The sequence below is a fragment of the Marmota marmota genome, unplaced genomic scaffold (assembly GCF_001458135.2).
Source record: "Marmota marmota marmota unplaced genomic scaffold, marMar, whole genome shotgun sequence".
In the NCBI taxonomy this organism is placed as follows: Eukaryota; Metazoa; Chordata; class Mammalia; order Rodentia; family Sciuridae; genus Marmota; species Marmota marmota.
Window position 1 is genome coordinate 12680084 of NW_026000048.1, and position 26901 is coordinate 12706984.

The following is a 26901-nucleotide window of genomic DNA, read 5'->3' on the forward strand; positions in this document are numbered from 1 at the left end:
GTCCATGGGAAGGGTGGGACCAAGATGCTAATCGTGGTCTCAATAACATTATCTCCAGCCCCAGACACTGGGAGGCCTGGCCCTACCTTCTGTCTTTGGCTCCATGATACACTTCTGTATGTTTTCAGTTTCATTTTGGAAAAATTCCAAATAGAGCAGTATCTGTTCTGATCAAATCATCTCCATGACAGCTTATAGCATGGAGCTTGCAGCATCTGTGCACCCAGACTAATTCCTATTCTTCAACAGGATAGTGCATAGCAGCAATCATCAGGAAAATTAAATAGGACTTATTCTGTTTTTCTTCATTTTTATGAGAACTCCCCTACTCTTCTCTAGGAGCAGTGCCCCGATTAACCCAAGGACCTCCCACGAGGTCCTGCCTCTCAAAAGTTCTCTCTTCCAACATCACTGCACTGAAGACCAAGCTTCCCACACCTGGACCCTTGGGCAGCGAGCGGTGGGAACAAGCCATATCCATCAAAAGTACCATGGCTCTATGTGGAGAATATATTTTTTCTTAGGGTTAAGGCTGAGGAGTTACTTAATTGCCTACTTCCTTGTTTTACTGCTTTATTGATCAGATACCTTCCCTAACCTCTTGAGTATTACCAACTAATGCAGTAATTGGAAAACTACACTTCTCATCATAGACCATTACTGAGGATCTTCTGCTCTGTTCACAGAATTTTGTGCACTGGGACTTCATCTGAAGTATATACCATCCTGTAATTTTATCCCATATGGCCCCCATCTTAAACCTAGAAGTTTTGTGTCAAACATTTTTGCACGTCTGTTTCTCCAGCTAGATTATCAATTTCTCAAAGGTAAAGATTATCTTAATCTACATATTCTCCACAAGTAGCACAAGGTTATACCTGTAACATGCTCCACAAATGTTTATGAAAGTCAAACAAATGTCTGTTGGAATAAATTTCATTAAAGTCTCTTCATACAGGTCAACATGGAGAAGATGTTCAATACGTTGGCAACTTCTGTGGAGACTACTAAATAAGTCACTCAGAATCTGTCTTTTCCTTTTATGATTCTGGTTAGATCCAATTCTTCATGTACTGTTTCTTACTAGCTCTTCAAATATGTTCTAGGAGGTGCCACGATTTGGACCAGTTGAGTAGGAAGATCAGCCTGAATCCTCACTGACATGGCCCTGACCTGGGAGTAGAAGCTCCCTGTTGTGCTCCTCCAATCCCAGGACTCATCATTTCATACCAATGTTGGCAATTACACCTAAAAAATAATTAACAGCCTAAATGAAAGACAGGTTTATTTGGACTTTTCAGCTACCAGCTTGAGACAAAGCTTGAGGAGAAAAATCTAAGGCACTTCAATGAAAGAATTTTCTGGTTATATTTGTATTAAAATCTTCCTCTGGAAATATACTTCTCTAGGGCTTTTTACTCTCACCATAAATCTACCATTAAAAAAAGACTTATGTTAAAAATCATCAAAGGGTCTCAACAACAGAACTTACACAAGGAAATTTTAGGTATTTCAAAATCACAAAGCCTCCCTTTTTAAGGGCTGAGACATCAGTATGGGAACCAGCACAATGTACTTCTCTTACTCTGGGGGTCAGCATGCTGAAGCCACTACCTATGCAGGGCACTGATCAGAAGACAGAATTCAGCCAAATACTGAAAAAACCTGACTATTTTAAGAACGCCTATACTTTAGTTTTGGTCTTGGTTTTAATTGGTTGCAGATTAAAAGAATCTAGTTGCTGAATTTTTAAGAACATACCATTATCCAAAAGAATTCATTAAGGAGGATTTCTATTTCCTTCTACGATAGAATAGCTTACAGTAAACCAAAACTCCACAAAAAAACCCAGCTAGACAAGCTGGATTAAAAAAAAAATCAGTATTGGGCCTGGGTTTATGGCTCAGTGGTAGAGTACTTGTCTAGCCTGTGTGAGGCCCTGGGTTGGATCCTCAGCACCACATAAAGATAAATAAATAAAATAAAGGTATTGTGTCCATCTACAACTAAAAAATTTTTTTTTAAATCAGCATGAAGGCTTTGAAGAGCTATTGAGGCAATTAGAGACTCACAGAGTCAAAATCCAAGACAGAAAGAAACCACAAAGAGATATCTAGACCTTCTAAGAGCCATGTTTCCTCTCAGGGTATTTGTTGATACTTAACCCCAGGTGAGAGGCTGGCAAAGGACTTGAAGAGACCCTTCACAAAAGTGGGATATTCAAATGGATAATAAACATTTTGAAAGGTACTTGAATCACGGGCATTGAGAAAATCCAACTTAAAAACCAAAGGAGATGCCACTACACACTCACAGCATGGTTAAAGTTAAGAGGAAAAACAAAACACCAAGGGCTGCCAAGTATCTGGAACAACAGGAATTTTCTTTCTTTTTTTTATTCATTTTTTTAAATTGTAGATGGACACATATCTTTATTTTATTTATTTATTTTTATGTGGTGCTGAGGATCGAACGTAGGGCCTCGCACATGCAAGGCGAGTGCTCTACCGCTGAGCCATAACCCCAGCCCCAGGAATTTTCATACAATGTTAAAGGGAGAGCAAATTATAGGATATATTGAAAAACTGCTCAGAGTATCTGCTAAAGTTAAAAAAGTATAACTTATGATCCAGAAATTCCATACCTATCTATCTGCAAGATAAATGTCCACATGCATTCAATAAAAGACACGTATAAGATATTCTCACTGGCATTACTTGTTTAAGCCATAAACTAGAAACAAGTCAAACTTTCACCAACAACACAATTAATAAACATATACTGATATAGTCACACAATGGAATGAAAACACAACGGTGAAAAAGAGCTACTGTTATAAGCAACAGCATAAGTGAAAGTTGAGTGGGAAAAAGCTAAACACAAAAGAGGACTGTGTGATTCCATTTCATATAAATGTCAAAAAGAGGGGGAAAACCAAGATAATAAAGATTGGAATAGTGGTCACCTTGGTAATGGGGAATAAAGACTGGGAAGGGCCATGAGGAGCTCCATTAATGTTCTGTGTCTTGATGTGGGTGGTAGTTACCCAGGTGTGTTCACTTCGTACGATTTCATAGAGTTATGATTATGATAGATGCATTAATTCACTTGACACTTCGGCAGACGGCAGACATCCACTAATACTCATTCTCCCCTTCCTCTGCTTACCTATATAATAGCCATGCTGCACAACTCCTGGGTGCCATTTTTATGGACTCTATTTAAAGGTGCTTTGTGGAAGAGTTATCCAAAATGGTAGTCATGAATTTAATTCCACAAATTTTGCTGTGTGTATAATTATTCATACAAACACCAGATTTCTCTGCATCTCTTGTAGCTCAATATTATCATGTAGCTGTCTTCAGGTTGATGGAATGTTAAGCAGAAGTCTGGTTGTGCATTTCCCTGATTCTCTCCTCTCTTCCTATGGACTAGAAAATGGGAGGTGGAAAAGATGCATTGGGCCCAGAGATGGGAGTCACATATGGAGGACAGAAGAGCCATTCTACCCACTTATGTCTGGACCAGAATGTGATTGAGAAATAAGCTTCTAGTTTGATTGAGCCACTGTTTTAGGGGGTCTCTTTATCACAGCAGCTTAGATGGTACTCTCATTAATACAGGCAATAAAATCTGGTATTGAAGGTCGTTATAGGCTGAAAACTTGATACTTTTAGTGTTTGATATTTGTCACAAACAATAGTACTTAATGCTTTGTTGTCAGTTGACCACCATATCATCTCAAGAAGACCCCAGAAGAGCACAATAAAGCTTTTTCCCATGAGGGAGCCGCTTTGGAGTCTCTTAATTCTGCCCCTAGCGACAAAGGACTTGTTTATTGTATCTGTAAAAAGGAAAGTGTCTGGATGAATGACCCTGGGAATCTCTTCCATCTCTAACATTCTTAGACTTTTCTAAAACATGTAATGACTTTCATGCCATGATAGTTGCTCAAGGCCACAGTGGGAAAAGGTTTAGACTTCTCATACCACATGACCTGAAGGAAGCATTTTCAAGTATGGTGAATAATGTTTTTTTTACTTGTTTGCAGGAGGAAATCACAACAAATTGTACATTTTCTAGGTGTTCCCTTTAGTAATCCCAGCATCAATAAGTAACATATATGAACAACAAAGATATGAGGATATTTTTTTTGGTATGGGGATTGAACCCAGGGCACTTAACTACTGAGCCACATCCCCAGCCCTTCTTAAGGTTTATTTAGAGACAGGGTCTCACTGACTTGCTTAGGCCCTCACTAACTTGCTGAGGCTGGCTTTGAACTCTTTGAACTTGTGATCCTCCTGCTTCAGCCTCCCAAGCTGCTGGGAGATTACAGGCATGCACCACCTCACCTGGCAGGATCTTTAAATAGAAGACATTAGTAGCCAAGTGCCATCAAGATATAGTGGAGCCCAACAGAAATGCTGATAGAAGGGGAGGGTTAGACAACCACAGATAGGTATGTTTTGGATTCTGAATGAAAGAAAACAAGTGGATTTCTTTTTCTTTCTAAATCCTTCAAAGGGCTTTTGGTTTATATAGCCAAAGATTGAGTTTGTATTCATTTGAATGTATTTGTGATATTTTGCAAGATAATACTGTGGTCTATACACAGGTGGAAAAAAATCTCCTTCATGCTTTACATGGTTTAACAATATACAGGCCATCTTACCTGGGGATTTTTAAATACAGCGTATTTTTCCTCTTTCTCCAAAAATAGCACTTTATTTTCGGTGTCTCTTGTCCAGTCTGATAAGACTTCAACAACATTTTCGTGGTCTTCAAACAACCTCTCTGGTGAAATAAGAAAACAGCATTCTTTCAGACCTAAGATATTAAGGTTTTTCAACTGAGAAACAAGCTATTATTGAATCGAATCCAGTGCTTTGTAGTTTTCATCAAGGCTTTCTTAATTCTTTCATGATGTCACACTGTTACAATCCTATTATGTTTATTTTTCAGTGGCATGTTTTCAATTTATCTTCCATTTGTAAAACATGGATGTGTAACCGATGTGATTCTGCAATCTATATATGGGGGAAAATTGGGAGTTCATAACCCACTTGAATCAAATGTATGAAATATGATATGTCAAGAGCTTTGTAAAGTTTTGAACAACTAATAATAATAATAAAAAAGAAAAACCCATTACAGGTGACAGTACCTACAATACAATGACAATGGTCAGCTCTCATACTTTTTATGATAGCCTTTTTTTTTTTTTTAACTTTAAATAGCCCTACGAGGAGGCAAACATTCTCTTTTGGAAAGGACAATAGGGCAAAGATTATTCAAGATTTTGAGTGCAATTGTGAGATTCACAATGTGTACCCTAAAGCACCAGCTCCCTGAAACTATAAAAACAATGTATATGAATACCCGAAGCAAACTTAAAACATAAAGGAAGGCTTTCATTCCTCTTCTGGATTCATAAATTGAAGAAACCTTCAAATGACTGTTTAAGTATAGACTATTTCTTGCAAAGAAAAAAAGATTTCATCCAAACTTCTAAAACAGGTAATTTTGGGTTCCACCCAGTTCTGCTGGAAGGCAATGGTAGGTCAGTGCTATTAAGAACAAGAAGTAAAGCAGGCTCTGTGGCACATGCCTGTAATGCCAGTGACTCCACAGGCTTAGGCAGGATGATTGCAAGTTCAAGGCCAACCTCAGCAACGTAGCAAGACCCTAAGAAACTTAGTGAGACCCAATCTGGAATTTAAAAAAAATTAAAATAGGTTGGAGATGTGGCTAAGCGTTTAAGCACCCTGGGTTCAATCCCTGGTACAAAAATAAAAACGAGAAGTAACAGAAAATTTCTTAAATTACTTTTTTAAAAAGAAACGTCATCAATTTCTATCATTGTCCTTTCCTCTCTGGAGCTAAGCTTCTTCCATAGACCAAGTATCAGAGATTAGGCAGGCAGGGAGGGAGGAAGAGGGAAATGAGCACAGATGGGAGGTCTGCAGTTACCAAGGCAGCAACCTCAGCACGGGCACCAGCTGACAGATACCTAGGCTCTCCCACAAGCTGCTGAGCTTACTAGGCATGCAGCAAGAGGAATCACCCTGCCACATTCTTTCCCTTATGGACCTAAGAGAAAAATGGCAATGATAATGCTTATAACCCTCAAGGTCCAGACACCTGCTACAATCTAAGTCTTCTTGCCACAAAGAAATGAAGAGGCAAATTCTAATCTCATATAACGGCTGTGACATATGTGATGTCTTCAAGCCTTGAACCAAACTCTTAAGTTACCAGAGCCCATAAAGCAAACCCACAAGGCTTTTAGAGTGCAGCCCGTTGCCAGGGAGGGACTTACCAATTTGTAATTCTGGGTATATTTCATAAAGACACCAATCCACATTGCAGTCACAATGAGTTTTTTCAAAAAGATTGTCCAGAACATCTCGAGCCAACTGTCGCTCATCCACCATCAGTGACTTTGTGCTGTTATCATTCATGTGCACCTTGACCACTAACTGAGGAGAAAACCACAGAGCAGCCAGTAAATTTCAGCAAATGGAGAAGTCCACAAAGATTAAGTTTTCTGCGTTGCTATTTTTTCTGCCAGTTTAAGGATGTGTCCTGTGAACTCGCTGGTTATGATCTCACCTGCCAGCCACATGTATACTAGGAACACACAGTTGGAACAACCAACTCACAAAAACAGAAAACAGACAATACACAAAGCCCTTGCCCCACCTTCAGAGACCCTGCATTCTGGTGGGGGAGAGGAGAACAAATAGACAGAACTAAGTGCTGACTTCTTGCTTTCCCAGCATCCTTCTGGTCCCTCCCCAAAGCCTGCAGCATTTCTTACTTGAAAGCCACATCTGCATGGTTTTGATAAATTTGCTTAGCTGGAGATGGGTTTTGTTTCATGCAACTCCAGAGTCCGAAGATTCCTCATGGCAAGGACAAGTTTGTTACAGAAGATCAGTGATCAGTGGTAGATGAGGGCAAAAGAATGCAGACTGAAAAACAAGCTGTTCTGGAGGCATGCAGGCAAATGATCTAATTTTCTTTTTATTTCATTAAAAAAAGTCTATTGAATGAATTTTGCAACCAAATTGGTAGCAACCAAATCTGGATATTTGGTGGGGGCAGAATTTACTTATCTTTAGTGAGGACATAAAAGATCACTGGCAAGGTGTCAAAATAATCGAAACTTCTGATTTCCCAGAGAGGCTATGGTTTGGGTGTCATGGAACAGAATTCATGAAGGAATGCAGCTAGGATTTGGACATATATATTTGCAGTGTGTTTGCTGTGTGCTGGTGCTGCCTACTTCCCAGTGAGACTCACCATTATTATTTTTTTTTTGAGAGAGAAATTTTTAATATTTATTTTTTAGTTTTCGGCAGACACAACATCTCTGTTTGTATGTGGTGCTGAGGATCGAACCCGGGCCGCACGCATGCCAGGCGAGCGCGCTACCGCTTGAGCCACATCCCCAGCCCAAGACTCACCATTATTAAAACTGTGATTTGACGGACTGGAAAGCAAAGACAAGCCACAAAAATGTGCAACATTGCTTCTTCTCTAAAAGTTTGGGTTAGATTCTGAGCAGCTTCTTGTCCTACTCCCACCTAATCCGACCTTAACATTCTAGTTTACAGAATGAGCAGTTCCTACAGATTCCTATGCATAGTTACTGATAGCAACCCAGGGATGTAGGAATGAAACACCCACACATATGCAGGTGTTTTCCTTTGTTTTTACAGAGAGGAAAAAAAAAATACAAAACCACATAATTTCATGGTGAAAGAGAATTTTTTTTTTTTGGCAAAAATTGCAAACTAGATTTAATCCACATGAACTTTAAATGTCCACAACTATGGAATTTAAGAAATATAAAAACCAAGAGGAAGCTGGTGACTTTTTTTTATAATACCTTTATTTTGTTTTTATGTGCTGCTGAGGATCAAACCCAGTGCCTCACACGTTGGGCAAGCGCTCTACCAACTGAGCTACAGCCCCAGCCCCAGCCCCAGGCTGGTGACTTTTAATGGGAAGAAATTATATTTATTATTCTTCACAGCTTCCATCATATTTGCAAGCTGAAGAGTATCTCTGTACCAACACTATGATTTAGTAAGTTAAGTACTTTCCATATTTATACAATATCATATGGAGCAAAATGATTCAAGTATGAAAAAAAAAACTTCACCTTTCTAATTCAGTCTAGCCAATATTTTATAGTTTCTATAATTTTTCTTCTTGGTTTTTTCATTTTCAAGATGTTAAACACTAAAATATCCTAGCCCTAAATCATTTACAATACTTTTTTTTGCTTCTATAATAAGATTTATAAATGGAAATGTTCTCCTGTGTCTCAGAGCTTTAGCACAAACAAATAAATTAAGTTAATGAATGAATCTGATTCTGTTTCTAGTTCCAAAAGCTTTGCAGCACAAGCTTGTTCATTACTCATAATTCAAAATGATGTCAATGCCATAGGGAATACTTGGGGGCAAATACTTCAGAGGGACTTGATTTCCATCCTTTGAAAACATGTTGTCACATTCTATGTGAGCACCTCGCAGACACTTTCTTAACGTAGGAGGGACCAAGTTATTTTATTTACCATGGTCAAGATTCAAAAATAAAAGAAAAATTTGCAGTGTCTGAAGTCAGAACAAGTAGGAACTCATTTTTAAGATTTTCTTTTCCTTTCTTGCCAAATGGAGTAACTTCTGTTTTACATCTTCTTGGTTGAATCCAGGCAGACTGGGCTCTGTATTTACTGTTATAATTCATCTAATCCAAATATGGCAGAGTGCTCTCATTTTCTGATAGATGGCAGGAAATCGGCACCATGTCCTCCTGTTCCCTGAAGGGCCAGCTGGAGTAAACAGACTGCATCTGCTACTTCTCCCACCTTCTCTTTTCACTTCTCTACTGAGAACATAAACAACGTGGCCCTCATTTATAAGTAATCCAGGGGTTTGAAACAGTCTGATTACTAATTTTGTTTCTATTTTTCTTTTGTTTCTGTCTCCACAGGGAAAGTGGGTGACTGACACAGACCATCCTCACTTGCCATTTGCCAATTGTGAGATGTGCTATGTGTAATATTCCATGCTAGAGAGGACACCCCTCTCGGATCTCCTACTTCTATAACTCATTTTCCATGCATTGGTCAGCAAGATCCCAATACTGTGTATTAGTCTCATACTCTCCTATTTAAAAACCTCAAATGAACCCCCATCATGTTTCTGATATGATCCAAACTTCTCCTCCTGCCTATGAGACCCTGTGGCTCCCACCTCCTCTCCAACCTCAATTTCTTCCTTTACTTCAATTTCTTCCTATACTCAATGGCTCATTGAGCAGTGGTACCTGGTTCTTTATTTTCTTCCATCTTGTCACACTCATTCTCATCTGTGCCTCTTTCCCACCTGTCCCCTCTGCTCAGGATGCTCCCCTACCACACCTCCATGTAGCCAGCTGCTTCTTGCCACTGAAAACGTTGCTCAAGAGCTGCCTCCTCCTCCGAGGGGCAGAACCATCTGCAAATCCATCTAAAAGAGTCGCTTGAGCCCTCTCTACAACCTCTTGTTTCATTTTCTTGATAGCACTTATCTCCCTTGCTAGAATTCAACTCGACACAAGTAATGACCTCACTTGGCTTGTTTACCTCTTGCACCCCTGGCACCTGTCTAAGAGATGGGGCTGTATCAGTAAAGAACACAGATAAAATTCAATGGAGGAGCTCCTATGGGGGAGGGAAGGAGATACAGGCAAGAAATCAGAAGACAGTAAGTTGGATGGTGACAAGCAGGGAGGAGAAAAATAGGGAAGGGTAGGGAGGATCTGGGGAGGTATGTGTAGTGATAGTGGCAGCCTGGCTAAGGTGGTGACTGAATACTTAAAGGAGGGACAGACAGAATCTGCAGAAAAGGTGGGGGAACTGACAAGTGCAAAGTTTCCAGAGTGAGGTCTTACTGGGAGTGTCCAAAGAATAGCCAGGACAACAGGGAAGTAGAATGGGGTGGACAAGGGTAAGAGGTGAGGCCAGCGAGATGGCAGGCAGACAGATCAAATAGGGGCTGGTAGGCCCCTGTAAAAGCTTTGGCTTCCTTGTGCAAGACTGGCAGCCTTTGGAGGCTCTGGAGTAGAGGAAGACAAGAGGAGAGGATGGGAACTGGGGTGAAAGTGGAGAGGCTGATCCTAGCAGCAATCCAGCTCATCCCTAGTCACGGGAAAGAATACGGGATCTATGTGCGCATGTGAGAGAAGGGAAGCCTGTCGGTGGGAACCTGTGGAACTTTTCTTTCTATTTTTGCAAAGTTGGCAGCAAAATCAGAAGCTGAGAGAATGTGGTTGGGGAAAGAAGTTTTGAAGGTTTTACAAAAGAGGACACGGTGTAAATGGTTTTCTAAGTTAGTGTGAGAGTGACTGGACCTGGGGAGCTCGGGCAGCACTGAGTGCCCAGGACTGAGTTGGAGGAGGAATGTGGGAATTAGCCAGGGCTTGAGGAAGGACATATAATTCCAGTCGTGACCATGGGATTCTATTTGCTGTGTTTTGGGTAAGTGGCCCTGTAAGGGCCATGTGTGGAAGGTTTGGTCCTCAGCCCATGGAACTATTGGAAGGTGGTAGAACGTTTAAGAGGTCGGCCTAATATGGAGGAAGTTAGGTCAGTGGATTGTGCCCTTGAGGGGGTCACTGGGACCTTAGCACCTTCCTCTTTCTTTCTGCACCCCAGTCATCATGAAATGAACCACCTCCTCCACTACATGTTCCTGCCATGATGTACTGTGTTGCCACAGCCCAAAGGAATAGGGCCAAGTGACCCTGAAACCTCTGAAACTCTGAGCCCAAACAAACCTTTTTGCTTATGAGTTGATCATCTCAAATATTTACTACAGTAATGTAAAACTGATTAACACACAATCATATGTAGTAGGGGAGAATAATAGTAAAGAAGTTCATACATGTTTAGAAGGAATAAAACCAGACTGATCTGGGGAAAAAAAAAAAAAACCTCTTCTAGATGAACCTTGTAAGTCTGGATCTAGGGATAGTCAAGGATTATTTGTTGAACAAATCAACATGTACCGAACACCTTCATTCAAAGAACCGTGACAGGTGCTTATATATAAAGTATCTGAAAAGGATTATTCACTTAACTAGGAGTCAAAAGTTCTTAATGAGTTTTAGAGATGTTAGATGCTTCAGGATGGAAATAAACTGAGGGGTGTTTCATTTCCCTTAATTTACCCAATTAACCATTGTTAACAAATTTTATTTTAAAGTATAGGCTTCTAATGAGTCTAGGTGCAGGTGTTTCTGTGATAATACAATGCACCTATTCCTGAAAAACCTATGCTCTGCAAAAAATGCACAAATTACAGGTATACTGAGAAAGTAGGGTTAGGGATATGTTGCTCAAAATCTATGCAACTTGGAAACTTGAGTACCAGCATAAACAACATTTGGTTCTTGGGGAGATGACTTTGACAAGTAGGGCAGCCAGCATGGGGGCTAGAGGTTGCCCCAGGAGAAGTAAAAAAATGCACAATAGCAATTGTGGAATTGTGAGACTCATTGAAGCTGAACTCTGACCCAATTAAGGCAGCTCCAGAAGGTGGCGCCACCTGCTATGAGAGCAGAGCAAAATCCCAGGGGGCCCTTCAGGGGAAGGAGCCCAAGATGGACAGAATTGTTTAAAACTTTCTCAAAATAGAGCTGAAAGCGCCCTGCCTGTATGGCAGCCAAGTCAGAGCCTTTTCCTTTCTTGTTAAAGGTATTCAACTTCCCATACTCCAGTGAACAGAGAAAATCATGCATAAATCAACACAAAGATCATGTACAAAGTCAAGGGAACTTCCACTTTTATACTAAGACAAGTCCCCCATTTATCAGGCAAACTATATACTGTACCTTCATTCTTAATTTTTTTAAAAAAATAACAACTATTTGGAGAATACCACTTGACATTTTAATTTTTATTATTAAGTATAAAAAGTTGTTACTAATTTAATCTCCCCCATGCAAAAAGTGATTCATAGTTTACCTTTTTAACCTTGGCCTCCTTCAGTTTTTCCAATGCCAGTTTAATTTTATCAGCTTTGGCTTGGGCTTCTCTTTCTTCCTGTAAAATGTTGAGATATTCGACATAGTCCATTAAATAATACCAGTGAGTATTTGCTTATGCTATCACTAGTATCTTCGGTTTTTTTTTTTTTTGGTAACAAAAATTACCCAATTTCACATGCTCGATTTCAGAATTTAAATGACTATAACCAAAATTTTCAACCCAAAGATACAGAAAGCAGTCACCATTTATAGCCCAGGTATTTCAACATAAAAGATGAAATGATGATCTTAACAGTTCTTCACATAGTTAGACCACAAAAATTTCTCAAACTGGTGAGACCAACCTAAGTAATCTAAAGTGGATCCATCTCAAGGATTTGAGCACTTTCTGAAATTATATGCACATTCTTGGATTAGCATTTTAAAATTTTCCTAGTTTCTCTTAGATTCTTTAAAAAAGATCCTCAACTCCCCCCAAATTAAGACTTAGACTCAAAGTTTAGCTTATAAATCACCAAGAAAAGCACTGGCAAACACACATGAGCAGACAGAAAAAAGAGCCAAGTATTCTACGAGCCCAAATAAATGAATCCTTTGATTTTCTTAAATTAGTATTGTAAAAATAGAATTGTTAAAGCTCCCCTATCTATTTATGTTGAGGAAATGAGTTTTTCTGGTTACATTTTAATTACTTGAAAGTAGACATGTATCTTTTTATATCAGTGGTTCTTAAAAATATTTTGAGCCCCAAGACCCTTTAAGAATATGCAGAAAGTGAGGAATTCTCTAAAGCTTCCTATGTGAGTTCAACTTTGTATTTGCCTTGGGAAATGTTGCCCACCCCTCCTGAAATTTTCAGGGACCTTATGTTAAGATCCTCTGCTCTATACTGATCACCAATTGTCACATAGTTTTTCTATAGTAAGCACAATGGACAATGAGTGTGATAGAGTATGATTTAATATCTAATTTATATTTAAAATTTGCTGATTCAAAAGACACAACAGGAATTACCAGGGTCCCAAGGGTCATATTTATGGAGACCAACCAATGTGGAAGCCAAAGGAAATTGAGTTGAGTTCTTCAAAATATTTTTAGTGGCTCACTCTAAGAAAAATCCTTAAAAGTTCTCTTCATATTTTTATGAGAGGCAAATTTGAGGTCACATCCCAAACAATGACAATATGAACTTCCCAGCTGTATGTTTACAAAATTCAGAAATTTATTAATATCAGGCACTCATTACCTTATGTCACCCTTCCCAGTGATGACATTATAAGTGATACTGAAATTTATTTTTGCCCTACTGAACAGGGATACCAATGTCAGCAAAATTCAAATTTAGTTCAATTCAATAAATTTGTAACAAGTGCCCTATATTCCCTTATGTCCTGGGCTAGGGCTAGGGACATGGAAAAATATAAATCAGTGCTGCAGTTCATACAAAGTTGATAAAACATTTCACCCCAAATTCAGTATTATCAGGAGTGTGTGCATACCAACATAAACTTTTAATCAAATCATCGTAAATATTAAATATGGCCCAAATGTGCTCTTTATACATACGTGATATGGTGTGAATGTCCCAACCCAAACTCATGTTGAAACGTAGTTTCCATCTGAGGTATTAAGAGGTGGGGCCAGGTAGGACCTTTAAGAGATGGCTGGGTCATGAGGGCTCTGGATTAATCCACTTATGGATCAATGAATTATCAAGACAGTGGCTTTGTTAGGTATGCTTGCTCTGTCTTGCCAAGTTATGATGCAGCATGAGGTCCTCACCACGGCCAAGCAGGTGCCAGCACCACACTCTTGAACTTCCCAGCCTCCAGAACTGTGAGCTAAATAAGTCTGTGTTCTTCATACATTACCCAGTCTGTGGTATTCAGACAATACCTATGCATCTTGTTTATGGAGGACTCTGGTTTTGCAATGAACATACTCAGTATCCTCATGTTTTTAGTACTTCAGAGCTTTGAGCATGCAAACCTAGAAATGTAATTATCTCTTCAAAGAAAGTCAAAGATGATGGATGGCAGAAGTCAATGGTTCTGCCATCTTTGGCCCCACACACTTACCTGAGAGAGAGGTTCGGGAGGTGGTGGAGGCGGTGGAAGGTCTAACACAGGATCAGCTGATGGAGGTGGTAAATTATTCTCATATTGGCTAAAACCAGTTGCCGCAACATTTGCTCCATAACCCAGAGAGGCTGCACCACTGTAATTTGACACCTCCACAGCTGCTGAATCCTGTTGCTTTTGAGAGGATTCTTTCTGTGCCTGGATTGTTCTCTGCTCAGCTTCACTGATGTCTGCTACCAGATCCGCCATGAGGGCATCTAAATCTTGGTCTTCTAGTGCATTTAAAGACTCTGACAGAGAAAATCACATTAATGATAAAAACAACTATTTGCACCTGGAAAAACTGAAAGAAAATCTTTAAAAAATTTTTTTTGGTTGTAGATGGACAGAATGCCTTTATTTTATTTGTTTATTTTCATGTGGTGCTGAGGATTGAACCCCATGCCTTATGCATGCTAGGCAAGTGTTCTGCCACACTGAACTACAGACCCAGCCTGAAAGAAGGTATTTTTAAGAGTAATATTTGAGTAATGAAGTCATTCTTTTGACTTGTTATGATATGAGAAAGGGTGGGAATATTTTTATTCAGTAGAACATACAAGTATAAGAATTTCTAAAATGATATTGTGGCATTTATTGAGTGCAGTATGAGTTTTTAACTGGAAGAAAAGGAGAAACTATTTTCTACTGGGGCATGTCACATATCAGCTATAAAGTCAAATCCAAGCACATAAATAGGAAGGAGCAATTCTTCTGTAGTGCAAGATCTTAGGGTTTTAGAAAGGTAGGGAAGGAAAATAAGAGAAATGGACAGAAAGCGAGTTCTCTCTAAGCATTTGGAGGATAGATAGAATAATGCTGATAAATATATTTGGAATAATGTGAGTTTCAACATGCTAGGTTTAATATGACTTTAGACTTTGTGGTTGAAGATGGAGGTTCTGTAGATTCTCCCCCCAGCTACAGGAGATCTCACATTCAAAGAAAGAGCAGTTAATGATAAATAGCAGGAATTAAAGTAGCAAAGGTCTTAAGGAATAAAAAAAATGTTATGGGATTAAATGGAAAAGACTTATGAAGATAGTGAGCTGGAAGTGCACTTATAAAAGAAAGGGAGGGCATGGATTTTTAGGGTGAAGGGCAAGAAGAAGCATTCACCTTAGAATTTGTTTCAAGTGTGAGATCACTGTGGTAGACCACAAATATGATCCTGAAAGGTATTAGATTGCCAGGCATAGTGGTAGTGGCGTTGGTGGGCAATGTTAGTAGAATATGTTGAAGATGGGTGAATGTAATGAATTAAAGACGAGCAGGATAGAAGTGATCTATGAGATAAGAGAATTCTCGTTGCTCCAGACTGAACTGAAATGAAGAAATACCAGCCGAAGAAATAAAGCCTGCTCAGTGGCAAAGCATAAATCTTTGTGAAGTAACTTATTGTCAAATATCATCAACACCATATGGCATATTACATCAGAACTAATAGTTCTAGTGTACAGTACTTCATACTAAATTTCTGATCACCTAAATGTGTAACAGGTTTATTTTATTGTAAACCATTGTTACGGTTTGGATGTGAGGTATCCCTCAAAATCTCATGTGTGAGACACTGTGAGAGGGTTCAGAGGGGAAATGACTGGATTGTGAGAGCCTTAACTCAATCAGTGGATTAATCACCTGATGGGATTAATTGAGTGGTGACTGAAGGCAGGTGGGGCACTGGGGGCGTGGCTTTGAGGTATATATGTGTTAGGTTAAGTGAAGTCTCTTTCTCTGCTTTCTGATCATCATGTGAGCTGCTTCCCTCTGCCACACTCTTCTGCCATGATGTTCAGCCTCACCTGGAACCCCTGCGGGAAATGGAGCTGGTTGTATATCATCTCAGAACTCTGAAACCATGAGCCCTCAAATAAACTTTTCTTCCTCTAAAATTGTTCTGGTCAGATCCTTTAGTTACAGAAGTGAAAAAGCTGACCAAAACAATCATTTTTTTTTACATACAATTTCTTTAAAAAATAAAGTGAATTTAAAATATTTTCAGGGTTGGGTATATAATGCTCAGGTGATAGAGTGCTTGCCTCACATGCACAAGGCCCTGGGTTCAATCCCCAGCATCACAAATAAATAAGTAAGTAAATAAATAAATATTTTCAGAGAAATATATATAACTAATAGCCTAACACAATAAATTATATTTTGACTGTTGACATAAAAACTTTTTAATCCATTCTAAATATTTCAGTAACAAAATCCTCATGATGATACTAACATTAATAATTTTCAAATAAAATTTAACATATGAATGAATAACCCTAAATTTATTAATAGATGAGTGATATGATACTGGAGAATGAGATAGAAATGGCTCTAAGTCTGTCACTAACTCTGAATGACTTTGAGCAAAATATTTTGAATTCATTTTAGCAATTTTTTTTATGTGAAGACAGTAACATTTTTATTGCTAAACTTATCTTAAAAGAATTTAATTTTCCAATCAAAGGGAGATCAGTAGAGGAAAGGGAAAAAGGGGTGAGAGGTGAGGTGGGAGGGGGGAAGATCTGGGGAGTGATATTGGCCAAATTACTTTGTTACATTGTGTGCATGTACGAATATGTAACAACAAAACCCATCATTATGTACAACTATGATGCACCAATAGAAATGTGGAAAATTAAAAAAAATAGTTTGTCACATATATCAGTACATTTAAATGTTCTTGTCCTATTCCCAAATTAAGCAATATGTGTGCATCTTGTCTTCTTAACGAGATGAATTTCTTAGTTTCTTGTTACAACACGGTAACATTGCTGCTTAGAGATTGCTAGGTTTTCTTGTTCCTATCATTTTCCAGGACTTTTTCCATACCAGGCTCTATGTTATTTCCAAGGAAACATTAGTTGAATTGAATACAACTCAATTGAAATGTCAGTTAAAATTTAATTTTAATTAAACTGATGAAAAAGTACTTAGCTGTTGTAAGTGTTGTGAAGCCAAATCTGCACCGCCCATATGTGCAATACTCTATGGCTGTCATAATTTTACAAAAGTGTATTGCTTTTTTGAAAGTTCTACAAATTTCTACCATCTTGGTGGAAATGACTGGCAGAAATAAGTTTATGTGGAAAATAGAAAAAAGTAGCAAAAAAAGACAAAAATCAGAAGAGGTAATTTATCAAGGAAGAGTCATTGGCACCCCCTAGCTTATCAAAAAACTACTGAAAATGATGGAAACTCGTGAAGAAAAGAAAGACAACTTGGAACTCTAGATTCTCTTGTGTTGTTTTTATATTTTTTGTGGTCACTACAAGATTTTGGCAAATCTTTTTCAAGAGTTCCAGTGAATTCTCATTAATTTGGAAGTGACTACTTTAAGATTTATTATAATTTGAATAGCATCTGAGATAAAGATTTTTTCTGCACTAAATAAGAAGAGAGATTTTTGTTAATAATAGAAAATGTCAACCTCAGGGGTAGTTTAAAAATGTCAAATAGAACAAATTGCATGTAAGCATATATCATATATAAATTACAACATATTTGGAAATATTCATTCATGTATAATCAATCATTATGAGATAGTTCATTTTTAATCCTTGAACAGACATTTCCTTATTAATATTTTCTTATACTACTCCTTAGCAATAAGAAGAAACTCCCCTTCTCCAAAAAAACACAAGATGATTTTGAGACTTTCACAAACGTCTCCTCATGAAGGCTTAAATAATGATATCAAAGAAATATCTAGTCATTTGGAGGAGAAAAGCTATTTTAGGATGCAGTCTGCCATTTTCTAGTAAATATTATTTCTTTTGCATTATAGACAAAAATGTCCAATTGATTTTCTTAATTCAACCTAGGTACAGTAAAACACAATTTGAAATCCAAAACTTTAACCATGACGCTCAGGCTCCTTTAATATTGTTTTCAAATTTATAGTTCCATACAAGTTTTAGTCATCATTATTTCAAATTACTTAAGAAATTGTTATGCTTACCATTTAAATCTTTAAAACCCACACTGTAGTTAAATTCAGCTGTAGGTGGTTTAGGTTCTGGAGGAGGAAGAGTGTCCACTCCTAAACTCTGTGAAAACAGATCCCAGCCCCCTCAGAGTTATTCATGATACCAACATAGCACATTTTAATCAGCAAGTCAAACATCTTTTATTATTTACACATTTTCTCTTTAAATATGTTCTTTAAAGACCACATTCTTACTTGAAAATGTTTTGTGTGAGTTTTCTCCCTATGGAAAATGATGATTTAAAATGTTACTCTTTAAGGAGCATCTTGTAACAGATCAAGTTAATTGAGAATGACACAGTTAATTCCACAAACAAAGAAAAATCTTCCTGTAATGATGAACACACATACTATGTATAAATATATAAAGACTTAAGTAATGACATCAAAAAAGAAAAAATCATTTAGAGGAGAAAAGCTGTTTCAGGATGCAATCTATTATATGTAATAAAATATTATGCTGTTGCTCTGAGTAGTAATCTTATTAAAAGGAAATTAAGGGCTCTGAGGTAGAGCCCTTGCCTAGAATATATGAGGCCCTGGATTTAATTTCCAGCACTACAAAATTAAAAACATACATAGACTAACCTATTAATTGTGTAAATAGTGTTATGTTTTATTTGGAAATAAGTGATTTTTTTGATTTCAAACTATTATATTTACAAATTAATTTTTTAAGAAGTGATTTCACATGTTTTCCAACATGAATATTTTTATGACAGTGAATGCATCCCTTTATGTTAATTTAACTTGGTAAAAGATATCCCTGATCATTTTCTAAAGTTCTGGAGGAAACCAATCAGAAAATAAATTTGTGAAATTCAGCAGTTTTTCAAATGGCTGGGAAAATACGCAGTCGTCTCAAAGGGTAATGGGTAGTGATTAAATTGAAGAACAGATCTTACCTTTTTTCTTGCCCTGAAAGAAAAGGAGAAGGGGCTTACCCCCATGGGAGAGCTGACTAAACCTCTCTGGGCACAACAAAGAGCAAGCAAAAACTCCAAGGTCCTTGAACAAAGGTAGGTTCAATAGTCTTGGAGGCTCCTCTTTTCCATTCTTTTAAAAATTTTATTTGTTGTTTTTAATTACACATGACAGATTATTTTGATATATTTATACAAATATGGACTGTATCTTATTCTAATTAGGATTCCAGTCTTGTGGATGTACACGATGGTGAGATTCACTGTGGTGTATTCATATATGTACATAGGAAAGTTATGTCAGATTCATTCCACTGTCTTTCCTATTTCTATCCCCGATCCCTTCCCTTCATTCCCCTTTGTCTAATCTACTGAATGTCTGTTCTTCCCCTCTTCCCTGTTACTGTGGGTTAGCTTCCACATATCAGCAAAAATGTTTGACCTTTGGTTTTTGGGGACTGGCTTATATCACTTAGCATAACAGTCTCCAGATCCAGCCACTTACTTGCAAATGTCATAAAGTCATTCTTCTTTATGGCTGAGTAATACTCCATTGTGTATGTATACCACAATTTCTTTAGCCATTCTTCTGTTGTAGGAAACCTAGGTTGGCACCATGGCTTAGCTATTGGGAACTGAGCTGCTATAAACATTGATGTGGCTGAATCATTGTAGTATGCTGATTTTAAATCTTTAGATATAAACTGAGGAGTGGGATAGTTGGTTTAAATGGTGGTTCCATTCCTAGTTTTTTTGAGAAATCGCCATACTGCTTTCCAGAGTGGTTGTACCAATTTGTAGTCCCACCAGCAATGGATAAGTGCACCTTTCCCCCCACATCCTTGCCAACATTTTCTTCTTACTTGTATCCTTGGTAATTGCCATTCTGACTGGAGTGAGATGAAATCTCAGTGTAGTTTTAATTTTCATTTTGCTAATTGCTACAGATATTGAACATTTTTTTCATACACTTCTTGATCATTTGTATTTCTTCTTTCAAGAAGTGTCTATTCAGTTCCTTTGTCCATTTATTGATTGGGTTATTTGTTTTTTGGTGTTTTTTTTTTGAGTTCTTTATATATTCTGGAAATTAATGCTCTATCTGAGGTATAGGTGGCAAAGATTTTCTCCCATTCTGAAGGCTCTCTCTTCACACTCTTGATTTTTTCCTTTTCTGTGAAGAAGCTTTTTAGTTTGATGCCATCCCATTTATTAATTTTTTATTTTACTTCTTGTGCTTTAAGAATCTTGTTAAGGAAGTTGGTTCCTAAGGTGACATGTTGGAGCGTTGGACCTTCATTTTCTTCTAGAAGGTACAGGGTCTCTGGTCTAATATCTAGGTCTTTGATCCACTTTGAGTTAAGTTTTGTGCAAGGTGAGAGATACAGGTTAAATTTCACTCTACTACATATGGATTTACGGTTTTTCATTTGTTGAAGTGGCTATCTTTTCTCCAATGTGTGTTTTTGATGCCTTTGTCTAGTGTGAGAAAACTGTATTTATATAGGTCTGTCTCTGTGTCTCCTATTACTTTCCATTGGTCTTCATGTCTGTTTTGGTGTCAATAACATGCTGTTTTTATTACTATAGCTCTGTAGTATAAGTTAAGGTCTGGTATTGTGACGCCTCCTGCTTTACTTTTCTCACTAAGGATTGCATTGGCTATTCTGGGCCACGTATGTTTCCAAATGAATTTCATGACTGCTTTTTCTATTTCTATGAAGAAGTCACTGGAATTTTAATAGGAATTGCACTAGTGCTTGTGGTAGTATGGCATTTTGACAATATTAATTCTGCCTATCCAAGAATATAGGAAATCTTTCCATCTTCTAAGCTTTCTTTAGTGTTCTGTAGTTTTCATTGTAGAAGTCTTTCACCTTTTTTATTAGATTGTTTCCCAAGCATTTTATTTTATTTTATTTTATTTGGAGGCTATTGTGAATGGGATAGTTTTCCTAATTTCTCTTTCAGCTGATTCTTCATTAGTGTATAGGAACACAATTGACTCATGGGTGTTAATTTTGTATCTTGCTACTTTGCTGAATTCATTTATCTAGAAGTTTTAAGGTGGAATTTTTTTGGTCTTTTAAATACAGGATCATATCATCAGCAGAGATAATTTGATCTCTTCTTTTCCTACTCATATCCCTTTAATTTCTTTCTTTTGCCTAATTGTTCTCACTAGGGTTTTAAGAACGATGTTGAATAAAAGTGGTGAAAGAAGGAATCCCTGTCTTGTCCCAGTTTTTAGAAGGAATGCCTTCAGATTTTCTTGGATAAGACTGATGTTAGCCTTTGGTTTAATGTATATAGCTTTTACAATGTTGAGGTATGTTCCTACTATCCCTGGTTTTTCTAGTGTTCTAAACACAAATGTGTGCTGTATTTTGTCAAATGCTCTCTCTGCATCTATTGAGATAATCCTGTGGTTGTTGTCTGTAAGTTTATTTATGTCCTACTCTTGAATTATAGTAATAATTATCAACCATGGTCCCATGAAAATCCCAGACTCTGCCAGTCAAGAGCAATCACTCCTCCCACTGGCTGAAAAGGGAGCAAATGAACAGAAAAAGGTCATAAATGTTCATTCACACTCTTCCCTCATAAGAGGAAAAATAAAGTCCTCATCTGCAGAAACGTGGCTAGTGCCCTAACCCACCTTCCGAATACCACCCTTCCACGAGGGCCTCACATTTTGTCTCTTCTTTTATAGAATAAAATCTGTCATGAATTTTATAGAGAATGTACATATAACTAAATTTTTTTTTCCTAAAAAATGTCTTTGAAAATGCAGACAACTCATTTATGTTGTAGAAAACTCAAGATCCTTGTCTTATTTAGGAATATTGGGTTATTTTTATTTTGACATTTTTTGTCATGACCTGAGTGTCCTCCGAATCAAAGAAGCATTTATGAGCACATTACAAGATGCTCTAAAGCTCACCAGACTTTGAAACCTGGGTCAGTGGCCTTGCGTCTATAGCTGCTGGGCTCCAGTTGACCTGAGCATGGGGTGACCGCTGAGTCAATGTGGTCTTGATGACACCACTTTTCTCAGCCCTGTAGCCTATGACTGCGTGGCCTTCATGCTCCTTTGAGGGAACCAAGTTTTGAAAGTTCTGACAGTCCACTCAGGGACCCATAATTACTCCCACTTAGTCCTTTAAAATGTAACAGTCTCTCAAAGGTTGGTTAAATAAAAAAAAAAAAAACTTTTATAAAAGATGATGTCATGTTCTCCGCCAGTCTTTATAAAGTTAACCACCAGGGAAACTACTAGGTAATGGTGGTCAGAGGGGGAAAATTCCTCCACTGGACACAGTAAGCATTAGAATTTCCATAACAGACTGTATGAGAATGTATGTATGTATGTGACCAAAATACTAAATAACTGAACTCAGAACGACAGAATCAGGAAGGAGTTTTGCAACCACCCCCCACCACTGTCACAGTTATATCAAGAATATGTAATACAGAATGTTGTCAGTCTCCAGCGTTACTTTTACATACAGCACTCTTGTCATATTCAAATTCTGTGATCCCATTTCCCTCCTCAGTTTGCAGGTTAACAGCGGGAGTTTACCTGGGTTAGAAGATCCATTTCTCCCAGCAAAGTGCTGAACATTTGGTCTATGTCGTCGTTTGACTCACCCATCTGAAAAAGGAAGAAATCCACATATTAACAGTCTCATAAAAGCTTATCCTGGGACAATCATCAGGTCGCTTTTTTTTCAAAAGCCCCATTTATGGCAGGCAAGATGGGAAGAGAACTGTATGGAGAGGAAAATTCGTGTTGCCCTGAAGTTCCATGCCTGACCATGATCCCATCTGCATGGTGCAAGATGGAGCCAAGACCTTGAGAACTCCCACAAAGTGAAAACAGAACTTTGCTTTTATAGACTAAGCTAATCTCCTTGGAGCCAAGTGAACAAAGTGGACATCATTTTGGAATTCATGTCACCATAGGATACCTAGATATAAAGGAGAAAGCCTCAGAGCATGGGTATGAGAAGTGTAGACCTTCACCTCATTTAAAATCTTACACAAAAATCTTATGTCAAGAATGATTAAACACATTACCAAGTGATTCCCTGCTTTCCAAAGATATCTCTGAAATAGCAGCTTTTGCTACATTTATTTGGAAACACTGGGTCTTTTAGAGAACTAAAAAGGTCATACAGTCAAGGAAAAAAAACATTTTTTTTAACGTTATAACATTTCTTTGCCTAAACCAAATGAAGCCATTATCCTACAGAGGAAAGTGTTTTTATAAAATAAGTAGTGGCCTGGTTCCTTGGGGGATGTAACCAGCTATTCTCTTTCCTGACATTTTTGGCAAGACAGGGATGAGAAATCAGAAGATAGTACTATAGCTTAAAGCCACAGCTTAAAAATATTCATAATGTTTTTTTCTGTACTGAACATATACAGATATTTTTCTTGTTATGATTTTCTGAACAATCCAGCATAACAACTATAGTTACATACTCCCTAATAATATATGATTTCTTTGGTCAAAGACAGACTATCCATACCACCAAGGTCCTGTGATTGTATTGCCTGATGACGTTATAGCCATCTTTGTATGACAGGTGTTCTCATGACAATAAAATTGTCTAAAGACACATTTCTCAGAACTTATCCCTATTGGTTAGGGACGTGTGACTATATTTTCATTTTATATATATTTATATATATATATCATGGCATATGTGTGTGTGTATGTGTGTGTGTATGTATGTAATCTAGAGATGATTTAAAGTATAGAGGAAGATTTGGGTAGGTTTTATACAAATATAAGAGACCTGAGAATCCTTGGATTTGAGTATTCACAGGGGTTCCTGGAACCAATCCCCCACAGATGCTTAGGAATAACTATATTTAAACCAAACAATATTTACCTGAATGTGCTTGTGTTTTAATATTTTACATGAAAACTATGAAAACAAACATTATATATATATATATATATGTATATACCCAATGATATAATAATTATCATATATTCACTGTTTGATTTTAATAGTTATCAATTCATGGCAACTTTTAAATATATATACTTATATATGTATATACACACACGCTCACACACATGCACACATACATATATATATATATATATATACACATATATATTTTCCCCCCAATAGATTACTTTTAGACAATTTTTTCATAAATATTTAGTATGTAGCTCCATTAATACCATAATCAAAATATTACTGTATCTATAGGGGTATGTGTATTCAAATTAAATTATTTGATGAAATAGGCTAAGCCAAGACAGATTTATTTTTCCTAAAATATATCATCCTAAAACTTATAGTTCACCCTTGTTATGATTTAGATATGAGGTATCCCCCAGAAGTTCATGTGTGGGATAATGCAAGGATTTTCAGAGGTGAAATGATTCGATTATGTGTCTTAACGTAATCAGTGGATTAATCCACTGATGGGGATTAACTGGGCTGTAGGCAAATAGGATGTGGCTGGAGAAAGTAGGTCACTGGGATGTGCCTTTGGGGTTTATATTTGTCCTTGGTGAGCAGACCTCCCTGCTTCCTGGCTGCCATGTCCTGAGTTACTTTCCTCTCTCCTACCCTTCGGGCACGATGTTCCACCTCATTTTGGGCTTAAAGCCGTGGCTGATCATGGACTGAGCCTCTGAAACTGTGAGCAAAAATAAACTCTTCCTCCTCTGAGTTGTTCTTTGTCAGGTGTTTTGGTCACACTGAGGCAAAGCTGACTAAAACGACCCTTTAACCAGACTTCAAGCTAATACTTCAGCTGTACCACATTTTCAATTTTAATAGCACTAACCAATCAGAGCTGCTCTCTCTCTTTATAAAATATTTATATGGAAGCCTTTGTCCTGCTGACTCTGCTTTCTTAAAAATGACACAAATGATTTTTAAAATATCCCAATCTTTGAAAGCAAAATGATGTAATGATGATGATGATGATGATGATGATGATGGTGATTAAAACTAATCTAGCTTTAACATGTTCCAAGAGCTGTTTCATAAGCCAGAGTTGATGTCAAAACATGTAGGCTCAGTACGTACGGTATGGACACACAGCAATGAGAAGAGATAAGGCTGTAAAAACCATCTGGACGGAGCAGTGTAAATGTGCACCCTGCAGGGTGAGTGCTTAATCATCCCACTTTACCCTTGACAGTAATTTTGGATTTATCACAGAGGAAATCTGACATGATCAAATTTCTTTGCTAAATTTTCCTATCATATATTTTCTTCTTTCCCAATGTTAAGAAGGAAAAGTGATATTCTCTCTCTCTCTCTTTCTCTCAACACAAAAGCTACTCTGGGCTATAGTTACTGAATACATTCAATAGCAATTTCAAGTTTTAAGTTTGTATGTTTTATATTAAAGGAGGGACATTTGACTTGCTATGAGATATTTTCTAGATTACCCCATGTGGTTTCCAGTGGAGGAAGTATCTTCTAGAAGCCCAGGAGGGCAAAACTGGGTTGTCCAGGAGGGACCGGTGCGCTTGGACAGAAAGACATGTGAATCCAAGGAAGCCGCTAGGTGAATGCTCTGAATTAGACCACATCAGGTAGATAGGTGAGCACCCAGGTAGAGAAATGACAGGTAAGGCATAGGCTAAGGTCTATATGTGCAGGTCTGAGAGTCAGGGAGGTTAAAAAAATTTTTTTTTTAAATGGCTGGGGATGCAGCTCAGTGGTAAAATGCCTTGGGTTCAATCCCCAGTACCAAACAAAAACAGAATCTTAGAGGAAACAAAGATGATTCAGGTAATAAGAAGCCTGATATTGATGTGTTGCTCTCTCAAACTACTAAATTTGGAAAAGCATTAAAATGATGAAGGATAAAATCTTGAAAGAAAATGTCAACAACCATGAGTCAGAAAAACCCACTGAATCCACAGACTTTAGCTTCTGAGCCTATACATACCACACTGATGTATGGTGGGTCAGGGACACGCCAGAGTGAATCATCCACTTAAGATGGAAATAACTGAGGACAACAGCATGTTCTTGTGACATCTCCTGAAACTCTCCTTACATTCATCTGGTAAAAGTACTCCCCTCTGCCCTTTCATTTCTTTCCCTTAGAGTCCGCTACCGAATTATTAGAAGGAGTCAACATCAAAACTGTGCTGTAAATCTATAGGGGTAAGTAAATCTGCTTCTGAATGAGTCACGGTTCAAAAGGTTTGCGTCCTTGGTAAAAACAAGAAGACATTTCAATTAAAGGCTATTTTTAACAAAAATCTGTATTAATCTGCAAAGCCAACCTTCTTACATGATTACCCTCCCTGCATTCCTTATTTTTGGAATGAAAAAACAATATATATATATATACATAATTTTAAATATATAATGTATAAATGTATAAAATATGAATATGTAAAATATATATTAATTCTCTCTCTCTACACACACACACACACACACACTCACACCCAGTATGTGAAAGCAGGGTGTGCATGTTAATATGCATGGTATTTTCTAAAGGTCAAGAGAAAGAGAGAAAACACCCAGCCCTGAGAGCCAAAAGTGTCACACTCGGGTTAGTGCTGGGGTGGGGAGTCCTAATGAAGCAACATATTGCAAAACAAACCCTGTTGACTGGGTGGAGTTAAAATCCTTTCATGGGTATGTCATTTCTGAGTTCATTTTGTGTCTTGGGGAGAACAACAAATTGCTGATTAAAGGAGAATTGGAAAAGTACTTTATCAGATAGATTTTGTTTTTTGTCTTTGGGGAAAGGTGATGGGTGATGGGAGAAGCTGTATATCCAGCCAAAGTCCTGCCTTGAACTACCTAAATAAGGACTAATCACT

The 26901-nt window shown here is 37.6% G+C and overlaps 1 protein-coding gene across 1 annotated transcript in view; it reads right to left on the reverse strand.

The window, feature by feature from the left end:
* The window catches only part of LOC107150301 (amyloid beta precursor protein binding family B member 1 interacting protein), a 99105-nt gene that overhangs the window by 36934 nt on the left and 35270 nt on the right, over positions 1 to 26901 (reverse strand). Inside the window, exons 2-7 of the mRNA XM_015495281.2 lie at positions 22657 to 22728; positions 18124 to 18211; positions 14127 to 14419; positions 12026 to 12103; positions 6323 to 6482; positions 4676 to 4797 (exon numbers count right to left, since the gene is read on the reverse strand). Of these exons, the coding sequence (XP_015350767.1) occupies positions 4676 to 4797; positions 6323 to 6482; positions 12026 to 12103; positions 14127 to 14419; positions 18124 to 18211; positions 22657 to 22728 (813 nt within the window). The remainder of the gene's footprint in view (positions 1 to 4675; positions 4798 to 6322; positions 6483 to 12025; positions 12104 to 14126; positions 14420 to 18123; positions 18212 to 22656; positions 22729 to 26901) is intronic.